This window comes from Eubalaena glacialis, chromosome 2 (assembly GCF_028564815.1).
Source record: "Eubalaena glacialis isolate mEubGla1 chromosome 2, mEubGla1.1.hap2.+ XY, whole genome shotgun sequence".
Lineage (NCBI taxonomy): Eukaryota > Metazoa > Chordata > Mammalia > Artiodactyla > Balaenidae > Eubalaena > Eubalaena glacialis.
In genome coordinates this window covers 183,927,186-183,944,656 of record NC_083717.1, presented here as the reverse complement: position 1 = coordinate 183,944,656, position 17,471 = coordinate 183,927,186, and the positions used below count along the sequence as shown (strand labels likewise).

Below are 17,471 nucleotides of genomic sequence, written 5' to 3'. Positions count from 1 at the left end.
GTATTCCTGGGCTAGGCGGCAGAGGCAGGAATGATGGGAACCATGGTGGGGGAGGAGACAGTAGATGACCAGGCTGAGGGGCAGACAGGGGCCAGGGCCCTACGGGTTGAGAGTATGCTGCAGATTCTGTCAAAACATAGGGCCCTCGGTGGAAAGGAGGTGGTCTTCTGTACTCCACCTGGGAAGGGGATTAGGCTGTTAATGGGGGGCCTGGCTGGCTGAGCAGAGCTCTAGCCCGAGAAAAGGAGACGCCTTTTCAAAAGGGCTTTTATTAAACACTCCCCACACAGTGCCTCTTGCCACAGGTGCCACAGCCCTGGGGTGCCCCCCAAGGCAACGGCCCTGTCAATGTCCCCCGTGGCCGAGGCTGGGCTCACCCACGTAGCCATGGAGCTGGCTTCACTTGGAGGTCCCAGTGCATGTCTGGCTGCTCCTGGAGGGGCTTGGGAGCTGCAGCGGGGCTGTGGGTGCTGAGAGCCGAGCGCAGGCTCTTATGCAGGGGTCGGGGGAGGGCTGTCTCCTCACACACCCTGAGATGCTCCTGAGATGCTGGGAGGGTCCAGAGCATCCCAGCTCCATCCTGTGGGAAGAGGGGCGTGGGAGCAGCTGGGGCCAGGCCACTCCTCCTGAGGACAGTCCTGGGGAAACGGGAAGCCCTCCCCGGGAAAGACTGAGGATCGGGTGGGCATGGGGGGCAGGGGCAAAGGGACTGGCCTGAGGGGCTGTGTGTGAACAGGGGCCGGGCTTGGGCTCTGTTTGCTTCAGGGGGCTGGAGAGTCCCTTCTCTCTCTGAGCCTGTTTCCCTTTCTGCCTAATGAAGAACGTGGCCTCTAGGGGGCTATGACTCTCCTTCAGGAAGCACGCTGGGGGCCACTGATCACGTTGCTTAAGTGCCACGTTGGTCTACGCGCGCTCAGTGGGTTGCGAGCACGTGTGACGTGTGGGCATCCCTGTTGGGAGAGTGTGTGCGTGTGTGTGTGTGTGTGCGCGCGTGTGTGGTTGCGGCTGAGTGTGAGTGTGTGGGGTGAGGGCGCGGGCCGGGTCTTCTGACGGCTTCGCCGCCTGGGTGAACACTGCCTTTGGAGGGGCTGCCGCCCCGGCCTCACAGGAAGTTGGGCTCCCGCACCACGAGGCAGGGCGGGCCCCCGCTGCCACCGCCGCCGTCCAGGGGCCGGTACACGAAGTGGAAGTCGCGCTTGGGCTCGCTCCGCAGCAGGTAGCCCTTGATGCGGTGCGGCAGCGCCTCGTCGGCCAGCTGGAAGCAGCGCCCGTCCACCAGCACGAAGAGCCGGTGGTCCTGGGGCTGCACCACCTCGAACTTCTCCGCGCACTGAGCGCACAGCGCCTCGGCCAGTGTGTCCGCCCGCGACGCCAGCGTCCGCGACTGCTGCTCGGGCTCCAGGTATGACACGCAGATGAAGTCCTACGGGGCGAGATGGAGGGGGCGTGGGTCACCGGCGGGGCCAGGCCGGCGTCGGGTCTCACCCCCGACCCGATGCTGGGAGCTTGGACAGGAGTGAGGAGCTGCGTGGTCTTGAACAAGTCCTTTGTCCTCTCTGTAGAGAGCGGATGGATGGCAGGAGGGGTCGTGAGGCTGGCAGTCGGGGCACCTGCAGCTGACCCTGCTGTGTGATCTCAGGCAAGGGCCTTCCCTCTCTGAGCCTCAGCTCTCGATGGGGCCGACCATTCCAGGTCAGTCGGTTGGCTTGCAGTCTCGGCAATGAGTGACAGCGCCCGCCCCCTGGTGGCCAGTCCACGGGCTCCCCATCATTTACTCATCTGTCACTCTCTCATCTCTTTTTCCCTGAGCCCCTCATCGTCCCAGGCGCTATGCTGGGCACGCAGGGCAGCATAAATAAAACCAGAGGTTCAGACCCACCCCCAGCATCCCATGGCTCAGCTGGGGCAGCTAAGGCAGGCAGAACAGTTCAGGCCTTAGGGCTGGAAGAGCCTGGGGGTGAGAAGCGTGGTGTTCTGAGGGGGAGCAGGCAGGCAGGGAAGGGCGGGGGAGAAGACTTAGGGGAAAGGGACTGGGGAGCTGGGCCTGAAGGATGGGGGCTTTAGGACAGGTGGAGGAGTTGCACCTCATAAGCTATGTGGGCAAGGGTGAGGCGACGCCTGCGAGGCTGGGGATGGGAGCTTTCGCACAGAACAGCACACTCACACCTTCCTCCACTAGAGAGGGTGGAAGGAGTCCCTGCCTGGCTTTGAATCTGCTCCCCCTGTGTGACCTACACCTCTCTGAGTCTCCATGTCCTCAACTGTAAACTGGGGATAAAACCAGTCCTTACTCCGTGGCTGTGAGGAAGCACATAAAACTTGCTCAGGCTTCCCTGGTGGCGCAGTGGTTGAGAGTCTGCCTGCCAATGCAGGGGACATGGGTTCGAGCCCTGGTCTGGGAGGATCCCACATGCCGCGGAGCAACTGGGCCCGTGAGCCACAATTGCTGAGCCTGCGCGTCTGGAGCCTGTGCTCCGCAACAAGAGAGGCCTCGATAGTGAGAGGCCCGCGCACCGCGATGAAGAGTGGCCCCCACTTGCCGCAACTAGAGAAAGCCCTCGCACAGAAACGAAGACCCAACACAGCCATAAATAAATAAAAAAAAAAAAAAAAAAAAAAACTAGCTCAGAGCCTGGAAGAGTCCCCTCTCCCCCAAGGACCCAGAGAACGGGTAGGAAGTGGTGTGTGCAGGGTTGCCCCCTTGTGGAAGGATGGTGACAGTACAGCCGTCTCCTGATGAGGAGGAGGATGACGACTATGAGGGCGATGACCACTTCAGAATGGTGGTAATTATGGCTGCAGAGCAGTGAGTGCATGTGAAGGGCAGGCTCTGTGTCAAGGGTCCCTGGGATCACTCCTTTCTTCCGGGAGAGGAAAGCCCACCCACTTCCTTGGGTCTCAGTGGCTGCCTGTGCTCTCCTTGTCCCCCATTAGGCCTCGCAAGGGCCCTTTACACCTGATGACTGTCAAGCTCTGGGCTTTCACTCCCAGGGGAGGGATTTAGGGCATGGGGTGCAGAGGAGGCACTGGGGGAGAAGGAAGGGGGTGGTGACCTACCCATACCCCAGAAAGAGTGCTGAGAAGACTCCTCATCCCAAGCCTCTTCCTGAGCTTTGCCTCCCTAAGTGGGAGGCACTGATGCTCTGCCTGGCTCAGCGCTGGGAATCCACAGGGCGGAAGCAAGAAGTAAGGAATGCCCGGCTCAGGCTTGGACCAAGAGTGTCCATATTCCAAGATCTGGTGGAGGGACAGCTGTCCCAGGAGGCGGTGGGGAGTGGTGGTGTGCTGGAGCTGGCACTTGCCAACTCATGCTGGCTCATACCCGCTTCCCAACTCCAAGTTCAGTGATGCCAAGATAGTAGCTTGAAATCAGCCATGGTGGGAGCATTTATACCATGGAAATCGACAGAAGCTGAGATCAGAGGGTTTTTCTTTTTTTTCCTCCCCAGAGAACCAGTTACTAAACATTATCAAGATACCATTGATTAGAGGAGGGGGGACATCAGCTTGGCCGCCTAGAACAGGTACTGGGGAGGCAGAGCTCAAATAGTCCAGAGTCCCCCTGTGCTGACAGGAAAACTGAGTCCCAGAGAGGGCAGACACTGCTCGGGGTCACACAGCAAGCTAGTACAGAGCTGGGTCCATACCTTGAGCCTCTTGCCTCCCAGGCCTGGGCTCTGCTGGTTACAGAAGGGCCATCTGGAAAGCCAGGCGTGGGGTTCAGGTCCAGTGAGCTCTGGGTGCCAGGTAAGTGAGTCTGTAGAGCTATTTACAGCTCTGGATTGCAGCCTGGCTCACTGTCCTAACTCTGGCCATTCTGCATGCACCCCAGTCTCACTCTGTCCCAGGCCCTGGGCTTGGGATCCCTAAGACACGTGAGCAATGGGCCCTGCTCTCTCAGGGTGATAGCTTCACGCATAGATGGTTACAATACAGTATCTATGTGCTGTAAAGGGCGAAGGAGCCCCAGGAAGCACAGAGGAGGGCATCTAACCCAGGCCATAGGGAATGAGGGGCCGGAGGGGGTGTCAGGGAAGGCTTCTCAGAGGAGGGGCTATTGGAGAAACTGAGGATGGGCAGTGGCAGCCGGTGAAGAAGGGGAGATGGACCAGTATGGGCAGAGGCTAAGCCCGAGGGAGTTGAGCACAGTGTGTTCAGGGAATTAGACGTAGCTGATTTGATGCAGCCTGGGGGTGTGTGGGATAATGGGGGGGGGGAGGAGTCTGGCCACCAATGGCTTGAATACTGAGTTTGTATAGAGAGAGGTGGGGAAGGACGGGTGGCTGGATTGGAGGGGGCAGGCTTGGAGCAGGGGGACCCCTGGCAGCTGCTGCATTTGTCCAGGCACAAGGGGGCAAGGCTGTAGATCAGCTCGTGGGCTTCTCACTGGGACGACTTACTGTTCACATCTCCAGCCCTAACAGCCTGCTGGGACATCATAGGTGCTAAGGAAGAGTGGATAAATGTCTCATATCCCTACCATGTTTGCCCACCGAGGCCTGCTGATACTTTTGTAGTCTCCACCCCTTAACTTCCACTCCCATCCCCCAACCGCCACTGGGCTGGGCACACGCTGGCAGGCGAGAGCCGGTGCCTTTGCCTCCCACGTGAACGCCCCTGGGGGCTGGGCTGGCTGGCCAGAGCAGCCAGTCGGCGTCAGGCTTGTTAGCCGGCGGGCAGTAGGGATGGTCTGGGGACAAGGTCCGCCGGCCCCCTCCCACCCTCGGTCCCAGGCGTCACCTGCACGGAGGAGCGGGAGGCCCGGGCCTTGTTGAGCGTGCGCCGGCGCTCCCAGCGGTGGATGGAGTCCTGCACCTCCACGCTCAGCTGCCGGGTCACCGTGACCTTGTCGTAGTTCTTCATGTGCTCCAGGGCCCCGTAGGTGGTGGTCAGATAGTAGGAACCTGCGAGGGGAAAAGGATGTGGAGGCTGAGCCAGGACCGCCTCCGCCCACCCCCAAAGGGAGGGGGCTGGTCCCAGCTCGGCCCGCCCCGCCCACCTCTCTAAGCCCCACCCATAGCCGCTGCCAGGAGGCGCCTGCCGCCCCGTTGGTCACCGGCCCAACTTCAGCTCTGTGCCCACCGCAGCCTCACAAGCTCCCTCAAGTCCAGCCCTGATCTGTACGCCCCTGATCAGAGCTTGTTCCTTTTGGGACGTAACTCTTGCTTATATTTAAGTGATGTTTTAAAATGAGTTTTTAGTTTTACAATGAGTTTTACAATGTAAAGATACACAAGAACCACGGATGTCTTTAGGGTGGGGAAAGGGGTGCCTTGGAGACATGGGTGGGTGGGAGACTCCTCATTGTATGTGTCATATATACCCTATTTTACAAAACGACTTAAAAATATGTGGAGAAAATTTTAATTACGGTCATACTATCACACACTATTTTTTAAAGATTTAAAGAAAGTAAAAACTTTGATTCGTTTATTTCTCCATTTCTTTTTACCTTAAGTTAATTCACACATATTCCTAATACCTAATGTTTCCTAATTTAAGCTTTGAAATAGTTCAGACTACAAAAGTTACATGAAGTTTTCAGATAAAAGATAATAATTTGCACAGATGCTTACAAGTTTACTCTCCTTGGCTTGTTGGAGGCTTTGGTTAAAATGTTTGAGAAGCACTAGCCTTGTTTCACCCCTCACTCTAGAGGGGGCAGGGTGACTTGGCCAAGGTCTTGCAGTGCTTCCCTGGGCCTCCTTCCCACTCACCAAGCCTCTCCCCAGCCCTTTGGGTACCAGGGCAATGAGTTTTGACATGAGGCCCATCTGCTAGTGAGCCACCCAAATCCCATCTTCTCTTTCTTCCTAATTAACTGAACTCTACTTTTGTGGGGTAAAGCAACACTCAACTGAAAATGCTCACTTCCTAGATTCTCTTGTAGTTCAGGGTACAGGGCAGGAGACCCCGTTCTGGCTACTTAGATGTAAGTGGAAGTCCCTGAGTGGCGCTTCCAGGAAAGCCTTTTGCAAGGGACAGACTCAGTGTATCCCGTCTGGTTTTTGCCTGTCCCCCTTCCTCTTTTCTGGAACACAGAGGTGAGCCTGGAGGCACAGCAGCTGTTTGTGATCAGAGGTGATAGGCACAAAGACAAAAGTTCACATCCTAAAGAGCAATGGAAAGAGCTGGGTCTACGATTTCCTGATGGTGGGGCTAAAAACTGCCATCATTATCAGCTGCTTACCCCAGGACTTCTTGATGCAAGAGACAAACCAGTCCCTCACTCTGATTTAAACCATTATTAGTTACATCGTGAATTATTTGCAGCCCAAAGCATTCCTAACTGCTCCATTGGATGAAGCTGTCTACATATTCCTACAAATTTCACAACCAGTATGGGAAAAGTTCACACCCTGACTGGGTTGGGTGGGGGATGAGATAAAGGGGTTTATTGCCACAGGATCACTCGCCCTTTCATGGCAGTGTAGGAAGGAGACAGTTTTTGAAATAGGTATATCAAGGCCAACATGGAACTTGGCTTGGTGTCCCTTATCAGAGAAGGGCCAGCAGACCTCTCATGGGTCTCCTTTTCCAGCCCAGCTCAAAGCCTGTGTGTGCAAGAAGCCTTCCTTGGTGCCTCCAGCCCTCGCTGGCAGAGAGCCCTGTCCTCTAGTTGGCATTCCCCCGTGGTCCTGTTTGCCATCGTGATCACAGCCCCCTGGGTGGGAAGGGAGGAGCTGAGTGCAGTGCGCTGACTGAGAATGGTCAATTTTGGAGTCAGAGAGCAGGGTTTAGGTCTCAGCCTTCGGCAGAGAGCCCTGTGCTCTCAGGTGAGTTAGTGTCCTCTATGCTTCCGTTTCCTCATCTGCAAAATCCATAATGTTGTGGAAAGTAAATGGGATGAATACACATAAAGTGCAGTGCTCGGTAACATGTGAGTATTGCACGGTGGTTAGGTGACCTAAGGGAGCTGCTCTGGAGGTTCCCCACCCTCTTGGGCAAAGGAGAGGAACTCTAAGCCCTGCCACTGCACTCCTGCCTGCTCAAGCCCTGCTTTTTTTACAGCCTCCTGGCTCTCCCAGTAGACTTCCCTTGGACTTGGGTCCTGCAGTTCCTGCCATGACCACTAGGTGGCAGGCAACTCCTCGCACTGTGAGTTTTGGAGTCGAGGGTTCTCTTCAGGGAGAGTGTGCTGTCCATTGCTGGGAAAACCTCATTACCTCTCTTAAGATATTACTAGCCCAGGATGGCCAGCTGTCAGCCAGGGTGCAGAGGGGATGTGGGTAAAGGAATCTATGAGGGTGCTTCTGGAGAGGTTTGTATTTTGAGCTGGCTCCAGCCAGGTGCCCAGCAGCTGCCTGGGTCTCCCATCTGCCCTGTAATTGCCCAGAGTGGTGGGAGCTGCAGAGAGAGGGGTAGAAAGGGGTCAGGGTCCCATCAGCCCAGTGTTCAGGTCCTCTCTACTTCTTACAGGAAGTCCCTGATCGCTCACTCTCCAGAAGCCTGCTGCAAAAAAGTGGGACCCAGTCACAATCTTTGCCAAATTCCAGCACGTGGAACCAGTTGAAAGAATGTGACGGTCTTGCAGGCTTTTTGGTGAATGCAGATCTGTTTGTTCAGACTGTGAAACACAAGAAGGCAGAGGCCCACTCAAGCTCTCAACTTTCCCCCAGCTGCCTCTGCAGAAGGTACCCAGATGGTCTGAAAACCCCAAATCTAGCCCAATGCCTTCCCTGTTCCAAGCCAGAGAGGTTAAGTGACTTGCCCAAGGTCTCCAGCCAATCAGAGGCAGAACTGGGACCAAATCCAGCCTCCAAACTGCTCTTTTTTCTACACCCTGTGTTAATTCTCCTCTTAGGATGGAGTAACTTAAGTTCTCAAGAGCAGGGACTCCCCAGGGGCCTGCCCTTGTCCCGGGCATGTCTGACTCTGCAGAGCACCAGGGGCGGGGACTGGCCAGCAGGGGCTCTGCTTCTCCCCCCCCCAACCCCCACCTCCCAGGCAAGCCCCTCTTTTCACTGCACCTCAGAGGCTTTGGTGACGGAGCACCCTGTGGGCCACCACCCAGCAGAGACAGGAGGGTGAAGCTGGGGAAACTGAGGAACACTGCCCCCCTGGTGCTCTGTCCTCCTGCTCTTGGGCCCAGATAGGTCTAGATGGAGGTCTACCAGCTGGCAGACTTGGGTGGAAGCTCCTGCCCATGCTGGAGACCCCCAAGTCATCCTTCTGTCGGAGTCCAACGCCTGTGAGGCTGGGCTGTCCCGGCCGCTGTGACCTCCCACCCTGGCTGTGGGTGCAGGAAGAGAGAGAGGCGCCCGTGCCACCCAGCCCACCTGCTGGTGAGTGCAGCATGGTCCTCAGAGCTGCCCTGGGCAGGGTCTGCTGGGAGGGGCGGTATGTGGTGGCATGTGAGGCTCTGCCCTGCCATCTTTTCTTCCAGCAAACACCCCATAGATTCCTTAGAAATTTCCCCACAGGTCCAGAGGTGGGGCGGGGGCTCTGACCCTTAAGTCTAAAAGGGGTAGGCTGCAGGGTATTCAGGCAGCTTTGGGTCAGAAAGTGTGAAATGTTTAAGATCTTTATGTATTCATTTGTACTTGGCTTGCCTCAAAAATACTTATGTAGCCCTACACATAAAATAGATAGGCAACAAGGATTTACTGTGTAGCACAGGGAACTATATTCAATATCTTGTAATAACCTATAATGGAAAATAATCTGAAAAACATATATATATAACTGAATCACTTTGCTGTCCACCTGAAACTAACACAATCTTGTAAATCAACCATACTTCAATTTTAAAAAATACTTAATGTAGCCCCCAACAGACTAGCTCTCCTGCCTGCAGGACCTCAGCTTTCCCACCCGAACCCCCTGTGGGTTTCGGGAACAGGAAGAAGGATCGCAGGAGGTTATGGCAGATTTGGGGTGGGGGGCTTCAGGTCCATAAGGAGAGGGTAGTTGGGCCAAGGATGTCCCTGTCCTGTCCCTATTCGCCACTGCGCCTGGCCTGGAGTCCCGTCTGGCAGCAAGGATGCAGGCTGTGGATGGAACAGGAGCCACGGCGGTCAGGGCAGGGCTGACCACTGCCAGAGAGCCGGCCAGTGCTGAGATCAAGTGCAGAGCCCCACAGCCTCGCTCCATCCTTCCACCCGCCAAAGGGCTTTTTCCCTGACACTCTCTATGACCCTACAACAATCCACGGGGGCGGGCCAGTCCTGCATGGCTTTACACGCTCCCCTGAGCTTCCAAGAACTCACAGAACCAGCCACGTCATACTGTCCCCCCCAGAGACCGACACAGTCTAAAAATGCAAACAGATGCAAAGAGGGCCAGCTTATCTCAAGAACCACAAAGCCCAAAGGGGCCACTGGGGGCCTAAGAGTCTCTCCACCCTTTTGGGGGTAGTGTCTCAGAGGGAGCCTGGGGCTCCCTCAGAACCGCTATCTGGGCTGGCTGCACCTCAGGGATTCTTGGAGGAGGGGTGGCCGAGGCTAAGTGTATGGGACGAAGTGGTAGGAAGGAGGAAAGGGAAGGGAAGATGAGGGTGGGACAAATTACACCCCTGCCATCATCTTACAGGAGAGTGCATGGCCTCTTGCCCACACCACAGCATGACCCTCCTCCCACTGACGGGTACCTGGCCCAGATCTGGATGAGCAGGGGGCTGAGTCCCCAGGGCCACCCCTAAGAGCTGACCATTGTTCCCTTATCCTGTACACTGCCAGCAACTGCTGTTCCCTCTGCAAAGACTGCCTCTCCCCCTTCTTTATCTGACTGGCCCCTATTTATCCTTCAATGCCCAGCTCAGGCATCATCTCCTCCAGGAAGCCTTCCCTGATTGCACAGCCTGAGTAACGTGCTCTGGTACTCTCTGGGCCTCCCTTGTCTAGCATAGGTGACAAGGTCTCTTTACTGGCCCAGCTGCCCTGCTAGTCTTTGAGTCCCCCAGGACAGGGGCTGTGTCAGGTACTGTTGTGTCCCAGGGCTTAGTGGAGTCTGGCATCCAGGAGGTGCTTGCTGGGCCCTCCAGCGAGCCCTTGGTGTGGCTGGGTCGTGAGTGGGCGATGGGCCCCAGGGTTCCGGAGATGAGCCTGGGGTGGTGACTCACCCTCCCCCAGCTGCAGGGCAGGGTCCATGAGCTCCATCATGTACTCCACGTTGAGAAGCATCTCCGTGAGATTGCTGCGGGCCAGCACGTACATCAGCACCGGCAAGAAGTCGTCTGCCCCGTAGGACTTCCCTGGGAGAGGAAGGAGGCAGAAGGTGGTGAGTGCGAGGCTCTCCTTGTGAGCCGCTCCCTGCCCAGGGCAAGGGGACAGTGGTTTGCTGGGTCGGGGGTGGTCACCCCTGGAAGAGGAACCTTCCTGTTTTCTCCTGACTCTCATGATAGGGGGCGACCCTGGGATCAGCCTGGTCGGGAGGCCTGAGACACAGTCTGGGTTTAGGAAGAAGGAACCGAGAAAAGTGCCCTCTGCTGGGTGGGCAAGACCCAGCCCCTTCCCCTTTCCCAGCTCTTCCCCTGCAACACCTTCAGGCAAGTTCACGTCACACTTATTCATGGACCCAGAAGCAGCTGTCTGTCTAACACTGACATCTTTTGGGAACAACACATCTCTCTCTCCACTTGCAAAAGTGAAGCCCTCCCTCGACCAGATGCTACCAGGCCTAAAGTTTCCCCTCCAACCTTCATTCTTTTGGGTCAAGCAGTGCCCTTTCCCTAGGGTTTCTTCTAAAACGTAAATACCTCTGAAAGGAATAACTTATCACTACTGCTTTTGTGGGAGATGTTCCCGGGGCTCAGAGCCTCTTGACAGTAATAGATACCTTGGGGAAGGAGGGGGGTGGAGGTGGGCCTAAAAGATGCCCTGACGGCCTTTCACGGTTTTTGAGAGAATGAAATGAGAAAAAGAATACGAAAGTGATTCGGTACCCATGGAGTGCAATGGAAAAGTGAGCTATTATTGACATCTCCGTTCTGCTTTTTCAGGCAGCCTCAGTTTTTCCACCAGTAAAATGAATCAGCTGATGGGGTTGGTAACACACAGCACTGAAAAGCAGAGTCAGACCCGGACTCCTTACCAGCTATAAGACCGTGGGCTAAGTGTTCTACCTCTCTGAGCCTGCATTTCTAGACACATGTGAACTGACACAGATAGCATGACATCCTATGGGGTTTTGGTGAGAATTCTAGGAAATGATTTACAGCGGAGTGCTCCTATACCGCCTCCACGGAAATGCCCACTAAGGAAGGACGTCGTTCCTCTTACTCCAGCTCTGTGTTCTGAGCTCTCTGATCATTTCTTTCAAGGTTCTTGTGCCTCTGTGCACAGAATTAGTCAGTTTTGGAGAACATCTTCCATAAACCTTTATGAGCCTGAGACACGACTAAAGAGCCCCTGGGGAAAGATTATTTTGTGCCTGCAGTTGTCTTCCATGTTGATAATTTAATCTTTAGAATTCTGGCACACGGGAGATTCTTTTCTTGTTTGATTTATGAATTAGGGAACAAGGCATGTCCGGCAGCATGGATGTGAAACAGTTCTGTGCCTTTTGGAATTCACCTATAACTCATGCATTGGTTAAGAGCTGATTGAATTTTTACTCCGCCTCCAAGAATACCAATTTTTTCTTGGTATTGTATTAATAGCTCACCCAAAAATACAATCAGGCAAGTTCATTTGCTTTTGAGCAGTAGTTCTCAACTAGGGTGATTTTGCCCTTTGGGGGCCATTTGGCAACGTCTGGAATTGCTTTTGCTACTGGCATACAGGCCAGGGATGCTGCCAAACATCCTGCAGCGCACAGGACAGCCCTCCATAAAGATGAATTACTCAGTCCCCACACGTCTGTAGTGCTAAGGTGAGAAACCCTGCTTGAAGGGACAGTGACGTTCAGCCAGAAGGATGTCCAGCTCCAGCCCAAGGTCTGAGGACTTAGAGAGATGGGGAAGGAAGCCCTCTGGACTGCGGCTCTGTGCGCGGTGGGGATGGAAAGTGCTTTGCCCTTTTCTTCTTCTCCCCAAGCCCTTCTTGAGAATCTCGGCTGATTCTCAGGAAGGGCTTTGGGGCCCATCTCCTTGGTTCCATGACACTGCGTTCAGCTAGCCCACTGCAGGGGACTCCTTCGACCTCATGTCTGTCCCTCCAACTACCGGTGAGCACTTCCTCTCCGTCTCCCCAGTACACAGAGCACGCACGGCAGAGGTGGTGCTGGGTGAGGGAATGAATGAATGCTGAGCTCCCAGCAAGAGCTCAGAGCCCGGGCCTGGCGCTGACTCGGATGGGCCTCTACACAGACTCCAGGAGTCCTTCCCCCATTAGGGGGAACTCAGAACGACAACTTCCAACTCAGAATGGCCTCACTTTTCTTATCTGCAAACCAGAGGTAATAACAAAACTCAGTCTGTTACTCAGAGCCCTTGTGAGCGTCGAACAAGTGGCTGGATTAAAAATAAAGTTTTGTCTTCTAGGAAGCATTTTCTACAAGAGGGGTTGGCAAATTTTTTCCGTAAAGGGCTGGATAGTAAATATTTTTAGTTTCATGGGCCACATGGTCTCTGTCCCAACTATTCGACTCAGCCATTGTACAAAAGCAGCCAGAGACACTGTGTAAATGAATGAACGTGGCTGTTTCAATAAAAATTTATTTACGAAATCAGGTGGCAGGCCAGAGTTGGCCTGCAGACCCCGATCTAGAGGAAAGAATCTATCATCTTATCATAACTGCCCCTTGGAATGTGCTGACTGGGCTCTTACTGAAAGTGGGTGTGGCTGGTGCAACGATCCTGGGGCAGCACATGGCTCACGACTGTGATCTGCTTTGGCCCTAATGCTCCGCCACGATTCCCACCTGAAGCCACTTCCTTCCTGCAGGAAGTTTTAACCCAAGACCCCCACTCCCCACCAGCTAGGTTCAGCGCCCTTGTAACGGGTTTCCCTGGGCTTGTCATTGAAGAATGGAAAAACAAATACATGTTAACTCAGAGAGGCCTCCCCTGACCTCCCAACCCAGAACAGCAAACTCCTTCACACTCCCCAGACCGCTTAGCCTGTTTTATTCATTCTAGTGGCCTGTTTCAGCATCTGATGATATATTTTGTATTTCTGTTTCCTTGTTTATTAGCTGTCTCTCCCCAGGTAATGAAAGCTTTATGAGGGCAGGGACTTTATCGTGCTCACTGTTTATATCCAATGCCTCAACACTAGTAGGTGTTTAATAAATATACTTGCTAAATGAATGAATGAATACCATTTATCTCACTGCAGGGTTGTCGCCTGTTGAATGCTCTGTTTTTCCACTTGAATTGTGACCATCCTAAAAACAGGGGCTGGGTTTTTCTGTTAACATCCATACTGTCAATAAATGTTTGTTGAACTGTTGAATGAACGAACTTATCTGATAAAAACACAGGATGGCAAGAAGTAGAAAGCCTCTAGAACAGGAGGTTTTAAATTGACTTTTGCAGTGGAATCCTTTCGTTAAGGGGTATCTGATACAGAACTTGGCTGCTCTGGTTGATCAGAGTCGGACAGCAGGGCTGGTTTGCTGTTTCCCCTCCTCCCCCCTTCCCCTTGCAAGATGTCCCCAGTCCCTCGAGAGTTCTCTGGGAGCAGTTGGAAAACCACTAGTCTAGTTTGAACTCCCAGCTGCACAGATGAAAGAGCTGGAGCCCGAGGGAGGGAGGTTCCCTGTAGTCTGTGGCTGATGTGAGACGAGAAGCCAGCCTCTCTCCCACTGAGCTTCCCAAAGTGACCCTGTTGGGTTGTTTGTGCTTTTTGCAGATGCTGCTTAAGTCTCAGTTCTGCTTTGAGCAACACTGGATCCCTGAGGAAATCACTCCAGCTCCCTGGGTTCCTCTTCGGAGAGCTCAGCCCACAAGCCAGTCAGCCACACAGGCTGTGGGTGCAGAGACCAGAAGCCAAAAGTCCCAGCCTGGCTGGAAAACGTGTGAAGCCACTGTGATCGGGCCTGGCCTCCCTGAGGTCATCTCTGACCCCAGGGTACCCTAGAGAGGCAGGAGAACACAGCAATCCAGCACAGGACCTGGATCCAAGTCCCAGGGCCACCATTCACCTGCTCAGGTGTGACCCTGAGCTTGCTGCTTCACCTTGCCAAGCCTCAGTTTCCTTGGCTGTAAAATGGGGATAACAACAGTGTCCACACCTCGTGGGGGTGGTTGTGATGTTTCAGTGACGAGACAGATAGAAAGTGATTAACATGGTGGCTTCTGGGTTATTGGACTGTGAGAAATGTTACAGATGGTTATTATGCAAGACAGGAGGGTAACGTGGCTTCTAATCCTCAGAACATGACATCTTAGAGGTCCTGAACCCCATTTCTGTTGTGGGCATAAAAACAAGGTTATGCTTTGCTTCCAGGCCTGGCACATATGTTCTCTGTCTGTCTCTCTCTGTCACCTGCATGTCAATGCCCAGGGGGACTTAGAAAGCCTCCCTCAGCCTGGATCCCTGGATGACTATATAGAGCAGAGCCCACTCCCCGCTCCCCAACCCTCCTCCATCCAATTGGACTTACATGCGTGAGAAATAAATTTGTACTGAGTTAGAGACTGCAGGGTTTATCTGTTATAGCAGAAAGTATTTCCTTAACTAAGTAGCTATTTACCTACCTATGTCTATTTCAAAGAGACCAGATAGAAATCTACCACAATACTAATCATCTTTTTCTACAATAAACATTAGTGACTTTTGTCATCAGAAATCAGTTTAGATTTTTTAACATCGATTTTTAGAAAACAACAGACTGACCTCCCTCTCTGTCCTGTCTACCCTCAGTCAATGTCATAGGCCTGTCGATCCCTGCACCTGGGGTCTCCCAACCCCCGCCTCTGCCCCTGCCTGAGCCAGCTACACAGACTCTGGAAGGAAGAGAAGAAAGCAGCCCGCTGGCCTTCACTGCCCTCTCGGATGTTGCCTGCTCTTTATTCTTTTAGAAAGAGTCCCACATTTGCGTGAGCTGCATTCTTCTTTCCTTCCCCCAACTCCTATCTTATGGAGGAGTTCTTGGGCTTGAAGCTATTTCTCCCCAACAGCAGGGCCAGCCCTGAATGCTGGGTCTTAGACACTGAAGAGGTGGCAATAGCTTGTTTGTCAAAGTAATGGGAGAGATGATTCTAGAAGTTCTAACTGCTCTCACCGAGCCTCATGCGGTCTGCTCATCCAGTCTGCTCCTGGCTGCAGGACAGAGGGCCAGGTCTATCCAAAGCCATTTGTCTCCGTGAACTCCCCACTGTACCTGACACAGGCCCCTAAACCTGCTATAGAGGAGGAAGCACTTGATCAGGATTCGGGAACTTTGGGATCTGTTCCCAGGCTGGCTGCTTGGTACAGTGATGGAAGCACAGGCTCTGGAGTAAGGATATCCTAGCTTTGAATCCTGGCCCATCTGTATCATGGGCATTAACAGCAACTACCTTTCTGGAAAAGATAGCCTGGCCCGTTACCTCAGGCTTTGTGTCTCCAAGTTCTGCCTTTCCCACTGTCCCGGCCGGTGTCGCCAGCAGCCAGGCCGTGTGGATACCAGTTACTATTGCCAGCATCGTGCAATGGGAGAGACGGGCCGGTGGAGCTTCTTTCCTGGACTTGAGGGGCTGGGGCAGGGCGGGTGGGGGGGAAGGGCAGTTTTCTGCGTCGAGTGGGTCAGCGGTGGAGGCCGACGGCAGCCAAGCCGGCGCTGTGTCCTCCACGGCGGGGCTGGGGACCACACTCAGAGTAGCAAAGCGCTGGAAGCGTCTGGTGGGTGAGGGGGTGAGGGTGCGGGAGGGGAGCGGGGCCGGGTGGCCGGACGTTGTGAGCTGAAGGCCTGGTCCTAAGGTCACTGCATGTCAAAGTCAGAAGAGAATTTAACAGTCAGTCCGGATCTGGCTGAAAATGCCTAACCTCAGTCTAATCATGCGGAAACATCTGACAAACACGAAATGAGGAACTTTCGTGACAAAGAAAAGATGGGGAGGGGGCAGGGAGGGAAACCTGTATTCCTTAAAGATGCTAATGCCATAAAAGACAAAGAAAGGCTGTAACGTTCCAGATTAAAGGAGGCAACTAAATGCGATACCTGACCTTGGATTGGACCCTGAACTGGAGGAGGAAATGCTAATAAGAGCCTTGTTACATCAGTGACCACCTGGAATACAGGCAGTGCAGTGGAGAAAAATAGTGTATTGATGTAAATTTACGAAGCAGGCAACTTTAATGTGGTTATGTGAGGGAATATCCCTATTCTCAGAAGTATTTAGGGGTAAAGGGCCACGATGTATGTAACTTGCCCTTATATGATTCAGGAAAAAATTACATATGCACAGAGAGAGTATAAATGATAAAGCAAATGACGTAAGATATTAACAGTCCACAAGGGGTAAGTGGATCTTCCTATTTTGATGTACTGTTCCTATTCTTGAAGTTTCTGAAGTCTGAAATGTTTTCCAAGTGAAAGGTTTTCTCAAAAAGCCAAAAAATTCAGCAGCAGAACTGGTTATTTCAAACAAAATCCCAGGTGGAACCCTGCGTGTAAAACAGGGACAAGCAGGGTTGTCTGGGGTCAAGCCCAGTCCTGTGTCCCTCTGGTGGCCCCTGGGGTGCCTCCTGGAACCCAGCTTGGAAACCGCTGAGTGGTTGCATCCTCCACATTTGGAGCAGCCATTCCTGCATCCTCACATCTACTGGACACTCACCCACACATCTGGTCGCATCTGAGCCTCGCCACAGCCCCGAGAGAGGTGTTCCCAGCCTCTTTTTGAACGGGGCTAGAAACCAGAGGCTCTGGAAGATTAGTACCTCCTTGGGGCCACGCAGCCCAGGTGTTTTCTATGTGCTCCCCCCACCTCTACCCTGCACGGCAACCTGCAAGGCAGGTCTTATCATCCCCATCTTACACACAAGCAGAGGCCCCATGAGATTCAAGTCTAAGGCTACAGCACTGAAGCTAGGTTCAAACCCATGTCCTTGAACGAACCCTCAAATCCCTGCTCTTCTTGGCAGAACTGCTTCCTCTCAGGTGAAGAGGCTGAGGCTCCGAGTGGGGCAGCCCAGGCCTGCTCGGGGCACAGGTGAGACTGGAAGCCACTGGGTTCACAGGCCGGTGCGCGCTCAGCAGTGGGAGGGGAACCCGCTCTCTGGCTCTTGCCAAGAAACCCATCTGCTCCTGGTGGGTCTGTTCCTGGTGGGGAATCTTCACACGGAGCCTTGATCCTGCCCTGAATTTCTGGGCTCAGATCTCCCTGCCTGGAGCTGGCTTCTGAATCAGCAGAGAGGTTCCTGTCTCCCTGCCCCCACGCTCCTGCCCCCCACCCCCCACCCCCAGCCAAGGACAAGGAAACTATGAGCGTCCTTGTTCTGTTCAGTGTTTCACGGGCTGAGCTCCGGCAGTGCCTCTCTGTCTTTCTTTTCCCTCAGGTTTAGCCATTCCCTCCCCCATTCCCTGCTCGCTGCTAAGTTTTTAGTAAGTAAATTCACTGTCCGCAAAACTCACAGTGTTTGAAGCCACTGCCAAGACACTGAGTG

The 17,471-nt window shown here is 53.8% G+C and overlaps 1 protein-coding gene across 1 annotated transcript in view; it reads right to left on the bottom strand.

The window, feature by feature from the left end:
* Positions 1–253: 253 nt before the first annotated feature.
* RIN3 (Ras and Rab interactor 3) overlaps positions 254–17,471 on the bottom strand; it is a 120,312-nt gene continuing 103,094 nt past the window's right edge. The window contains exons 8-10 of the mRNA XM_061181196.1: positions 10,061–10,192; positions 4,741–4,904; positions 254–1,423 (exon numbers count right to left, since the gene is read on the bottom strand). Of these exons, the coding sequence (XP_061037179.1) occupies positions 1,103–1,423; positions 4,741–4,904; positions 10,061–10,192 (617 nt within the window). The 3' untranslated portion in view covers positions 254–1,102. The remainder of the gene's footprint in view (positions 1,424–4,740; positions 4,905–10,060; positions 10,193–17,471) is intronic.